This window comes from Poecilia formosa, unplaced genomic scaffold, assembly GCF_000485575.1.
Source record: "Poecilia formosa unplaced genomic scaffold, Poecilia_formosa-5.1.2 Scaffold146, whole genome shotgun sequence".
NCBI lineage: Eukaryota > Metazoa > Chordata > Actinopteri > Cyprinodontiformes > Poeciliidae > Poecilia > Poecilia formosa.
The window spans coordinates 1,515,983-1,521,370 of record NW_006800085.1 but is presented as its reverse complement, the minus strand read 5'-3'; the positions used below and the strand labels follow the sequence as shown (position 1 = coordinate 1,521,370).

Here is a 5,388-nt window from a genome sequence, read left to right as displayed (position 1 = left end):
TTTTGGTTTTGTTATGATATTTATTGAGCAAAGGCTGCTGGGAAATAGTTCAAGATGAGTAAAGTTATGGGATTGCAAACAGTAGCACCTCATTTAGTTCTGTAATTAAATTCAAGTTCATTCTATGCATACAAGGATGCACAATTACATTTGTCTAAGTTGCTCTCAGGTAAACATAACAGACAGTGATAAAAAGCATGTTTAAGGCTAGGAGTTTTCTCAGATTTGTTAAGCTGTCATTGCTTCAGTTACTGGATGTATACTGGTGTGGTTATGTGTTTCTCCGACTCATGTTTCGTGTTTATTGTTTGTCACTGTTTCTGGCTCAGATGGCATCTTCACAAGTCAAGTAAGGCTTCTTCAGTAGAGTGCATGTCTGCGCCGAGGACCCTCCGCCTGCCCACACCCACCCCGACTACTTTAACTCAAAAATCTCCTCAACAGTCTCATGTTAAGTTATCTCTTTAAAGTGCATTTCTACCAAACAAACAGACAAGAGAGGAAAGTGCTCCACTCTTCTGAGCTAGCATGCAGATACCCCGTCCCTTCTTCCTACTCCTGGGATCACCTTATAAAAGCAGAAAGAACCTAAAAGAGGATAAAATGTCTCAGTCGCTTGCTCTTCGCTGCGTCAGCGGCGAAGCTCGCTTTTAAAGCTTTCACTCAACATGCAGGTTTGAAGTTTTGTCATGTTTTATTTTGGCTTCTCTCTATAATTTGCTTTTAGTGTGGCTTCGTTACATCGCTCTAGCTGTATGGATTTCATTGTTACGTTAGTTCTTTGTGAATTGCTTATGTTCTCTCCTCTAACTTATGCCCCTCTCACGATTGCCCCCTCCTCTCCTTCTACTTTAGCTAAGCTGTCCGGAGTCTGCTCATTCGGCTTCTGCCACTTCCTTGACCGACTGGGTAGACTGCTTCTCTGTCTTCTTGGTGGAAACCAGCTTCTCCTGTAGCACCTCCTCCACCTCTTTCACCGTTTCTGTCACTGTGATGGATTTTGTGACATGCTTGGATCCATCTTCTCCAGTGGTGATTGTCTCCACGGTCTTAGTGATCACCACTTTCTGGCTGCCGTCTTCCTTAACAGGGCTCTCATCTACACCGTTAGCAATCACGTCTGCATCTTTCTTCTCTTTTTCCTCTGGGCTGCTCTTCTCCACCTCTCCATTCATGGCAACATCTTTCTTTTCTACCTTTTTATCTTCTGTTGAATCACTCTTCTTTTCTGATTTGTCATCTTTGGGAGCCTCAGCTTTGGTGGTGTCAGACTTGGGGGACTCAGATTTGGGGGAGCTAGGCTTTAGGGATTCTGCCTTGGGTGAGCTTTCTTTGGGTGATTCAGGCTTTGGAGAAGCAGACTTGGGGGACTCAGCTTTAGGAGACTCTGGTTTTGGAGATTCAGTTTTAGGAGAAACTGGTTTGGGTGATTCAGACTTGGGAGAACCTGGTTTAGGTGATTCAGACTTGGGGGAACCTGGTTTAGGTGATTCAGACTTGGGGGAACCTGGTTTAGGTGATTCAGACTTGGGGGAACCAGGTTTTGGAGATTCAGACTTGGGGGAACCTGGTTTAGGTGATTCAGACTTGGGAGAACCAGGTTTTGGAGATTCAGACTTGGGAGAACCAGGTTTTGGGGATTCAGACTTTGGAGAACCTGCCACTGGAGATTCAGACTTAGGGGACTTTGATCCCTCTGGTTTTGGGGCTTCTTCCTTGCTGGCCTCAGTTTTTGAAGCTTCTGACTTTGGAACAGCTTTTTCGGTTTTATCTGCTTTCTCGTCTTTTACCTCCTTTTCATCTTCCTCTTTGTCCTTCTCTGCTTCATCTTTTTCTTCCTTCTCGTCTACACTCTTTGATGCTTTGTCATCTGCACTCTCCTCTTCTTTTTCAGCACCCTCCTCTTCGGCTACGGCCTCCTCCTCTTCTCCTGCGCTGCCTTCTTTTTCTCCATCCTTCTCTTTGTCAGGAGAGGCTTTGGACTCTGGAGCTTTGGAGCACAACACTGTTTCCTCAACTTCTTCCTCCTCTCCTCCTTCTCCACCCTCTTCATCACCTTCCTCTGCCTCACCCCCCTTTTCTTCTTCATCCTCTCCCTCCCTTTCTTCCTCCTCCTTTTCTCCTTCATCACCTTCACCCTCACCTTCTTCTCCCTCATCGTCACCTTTTTCCTCCTCATCCTCATCCTTAGAAGGAGCGCTAGCACTAACTTTGGCTTCGGTGGCAGCTACAATTTCCTCTTCTTCTGCTGCTTCTTCCTCAGCATCCTGCTCTTCCTCTCCCCCCTCTTCCTCCTCGCCTTCTTCTCCTGGTGCAGCGGAGAGCTCCTGTGCTATCTCTGCCAGAGCCTCATCAATGTCCACCTTATCGTCCTCCACCCGTGTCTCCTCGATGATCTCCTCCACAAACTTGTGTTGCACTTTCAGCTTTGAGGCCTCAGATTTAGGTTTGGAGATTTTACTAGGAGTGACGGCCTGGCGATATGGGAAACTGCTGAAGTGGGTCTCCTCTCCCTCAAGGAGTTTCCTGGTTAGAAGCAGAGTCCATTTATTGGTCATTTAAATTCTGGTTTGTGCCATGAGAGAATTAGGAGCAATGTTTCAATACTATACCTGTATGCAGCAATTTCAATATCCAGGGCCATCTTGACATTCAGCAGGTCCTGGTACTCACGGAGATGACGAGCCATCTCCCACTTGGTGCTCTTCAGTTCATTGTCCAGTTGGTGGATTGTCTCCTAAGAAAAAGAAAACAACAACAGAGAAAAAGCAACCGGTTTAAAATGACAGCGCTATTCTCTTATGCACAACCTGTTGTGTCTTTGGGACTTTCTAAATTTTCTGTCTGAGCTTCCACTGCAGTAAAACTCCTTCGACTTTTGCCTGGACTGAGGGTGTTGGTCTAATATATTCTGACGCAATTCAGCATTCTAGAGATGCTGAGCCTCTGTTTCAAGGGTAGCCTCCGCCGCCCCCACCCTCCCCCAAACTCTGAGCGGTGCGATGCAAGGACAGAACCAATGAAGGCATCGATCCATGCCTCTGACTCAGCAAGGGAGAAGGGAGGGAAAAAGAGCGTGCACTGCAGTCTGCCTTTAACCATCTGGAAATCTCCCAAGCTCATAAAGAAATAGGAAAGTCCCGCAGTCGTGATGCAGCGGGGGGAAAAAAACAATTGAACATGTCTGATGTGCTGATGTGTTACAATTTTGATATTGCTGTTTGGGGAAATGATTTTTGTTTAAATGTGTCAAATAACAAATGCGTCATCATGACAAAACAGTGAATATTAAGTTATTCCAAAACATCATATTTTATCGCACACTCACAACATTAAGACAGTTCTTCGAATTTCAAAATATGCATATATACATTTCTTTCCATGTTATTCTCTATAAATAACTCTGTTCGGAGTGTCTCCCTACCTGTAGGCTGGCCAGATCGCTGTTGTGCCGGTCTTCAATATCATTCAGCTGCCGCTCCAGGGAGTCCTTCATCCCGCGGACGGACTCCAGCTCCACCGTCTTCGCCTGGAGTTGGCGCCTGTAGTCGGCAATCTCGTCCCGGGCGGACTTTATCGCGTCCTTGTTCTGCTCCGCAGCCTCGGTGAGCTTGGCATAGCGGCACATGAACCAACTCTCCACCTGCTGCAGGTTCTGGTTGGAGTGCCCTTCCAATTCGGTGCGTATTTCCCGCAGAGCCTCTGTGATGTCGGTCTTCTGGAGGTCCTTCCTCTCCACGGTCACCTGGGACGCCTGGATCTGGGCGATGAGGTCGCTCACCTCCTCCTCGTGGTTGTTGCGGATGAAGGCGATCTCGTCTTGCAGTGACTGAACTTTCTTGTCCAACTCGGACTTCACCAACTCCGAATCACCTGTGTCTTTCTTCAGGACGCGAATGATGGCCTCCGTCTCCTCGCGGATTCGAGCCTCCTCCTCGAAGCGGTCCCTGAGCCGCTGGATGTCCTCCTCGATGTGCTCGGTGTCGAGTTGGACCTGCGCCTTGTCGCGGTGGATCTGCTCCAGAACGGTGCGCAGCTCTTTCAGCTCCTGGTCGTAGAGGTCGTCCAGCTGATTGCGGGACACCTGCTTCTGCCGCAGCGCCTGGATCTCAGCCTCGATCTGCTTGTTCTGCTGCTCCAGGTAGTGCACCTTGTCGATGTACACGACAAACCGGTCGTTGAGCCCCTGAAGTTGTTCTTTCTCGTTAGATCGTTTGTAGTCACCGTTAAGGATCGAGGTTTGACTGTAATCAACGCTGTCGGCGGAACTCAGCACAGTTGAGCTGTATGCCCGGGGAGCTGGTGCGTTCACGGTCCTCTTGTAGGATGCGGTCATGGTGGAGCCCGGGCTTGTCCGGGACCATGACTGGGAGCGAAAACCGCTTGAGGGGGTGCCGCTGGGGCGGCCGTAGCCGTAACTGGTTGTTCTTGTATCCATAACTCTCCTGAAGGGACTTCCTATCGTGTCCACCGGGTAACTCATCCGGTCAGACTAAGGTAGAAGATGCACACGGGAATGAAGGGAGACAGTGCTGGCGGTGCAGAGGCGTGTGGGTGTCAATGTGTGTATGTGTGTGTGTGTGTGTGTGTGTATGTGAGTAGGTGAGGGGTGTATGGCTTTCACAGCGACTGAGAGAGGCTCCGTCTTCTCCTTATATACCGGAGCTTCTGCCTCTAACACGTTATGTCCAAGCAGTTTTGTTTCGTCCTATGAAGGAAGGGAGGGGATAGAGAGGAGCGTCAGTTGATGGTCCTGGGATCTTGCTCAGCCTGAACCACGTGGCTCAGATGAGCTACGTGGGTGTGGGATTTAGAATAAACTCGGAGACAGTGAGGCGATGTGTCCACTTACGTTCTTTCCAAATTGTAACCGCTGACTTGTTCCGATCATTTCAGCACCACAGACAGCGACAGTCAACTGTCAGTCGATTCCCCGCTGAGGGAAACGGCAGCATTTCCGTATCACAGAATATCGACAACAAAAGAGCACTCCATCACAGCTTTGCGATTCTGCTGACTACTGCTGAGCCAAGGTCTGCAAGCAACTCTGCTTCACTTATCTTGTTAGTTCAGTGACTCAAATCAAGGTTAGGCGAACATACAGTTTTTATGTGGTGTGCAGCCGTATTCAGCCCTCTTGAATTACTAACTTTTAGGACCGACTTTCACGATAATTACAGTTGCAACTGGTTTGGGCATAAATAGTTCACATTTAGTCAAAATGGATAAGGTATATCTGCAGACAGCGTTGTTCACATTTCACCACTTATTCTGGATTATGACCAAATTTTAGCTCCATTTCTCTTGCCATTTGCAGACTTCCCTGTATCAGGTGAGAAAAAGCCTTCCCACAGCATAATCTTGCTTATGTTACGTTTTACTTTGGAG

At 48.1% G+C, this 5,388-nt stretch overlaps 1 protein-coding gene across 2 annotated transcripts; it reads right to left on the bottom strand.

Annotated features, from left to right (window-relative positions):
- Positions 1-4,686, bottom strand: nefma (neurofilament medium chain a). Of its 2 annotated transcripts, XM_016677061.1 has the most exons (4): positions 3,425-4,686; positions 2,613-2,737; positions 1,683-2,526; positions 1-1,622 (listed from the first exon to the last, which is right to left on the bottom strand). In XM_016677061.1, the coding sequence occupies exons 1-4, from the start codon at positions 4,481-4,483 to the stop codon at positions 876-878; spliced, it is 2,775 nt and encodes a 924-aa protein (XP_016532547.1). In that variant the 5' UTR covers positions 4,484-4,686; the 3' UTR covers positions 1-875. The 2 variants fall into 2 exon arrangements, with proteins under 2 accessions (XP_016532547.1, XP_007563380.1); XM_007563318.2 differs by having other exon boundaries at positions 1-2,526; positions 3,425-4,684.
- Positions 4,687-5,388: the final 702 nt, after the last annotated feature.

What these genes read in the sequence shown, in the direction of transcription:
- nefma (XM_007563318.2), bottom strand. Translation starts at nt 4,483, where the DNA reads ATGAGTTACCCGGTGGACACGATAGGAAGTCCCTTCAGGAGAGTTATG. An exon ending in GCGATCTGGCCAGCCTACAG is followed by an intron (nt 2,738 to 3,424) that starts GTAGGGAGACAC and finishes TCTTTTTCTTAG; the next exon opens with GAGACAATCCACCAACTGGA. An exon ending in ATTGAAATTGCTGCATACAG is followed by an intron (nt 2,527 to 2,612) that starts GTATAGTATTGA and finishes GCTTCTAACCAG; the next exon opens with GAAACTCCTTGAGGGAGAGG.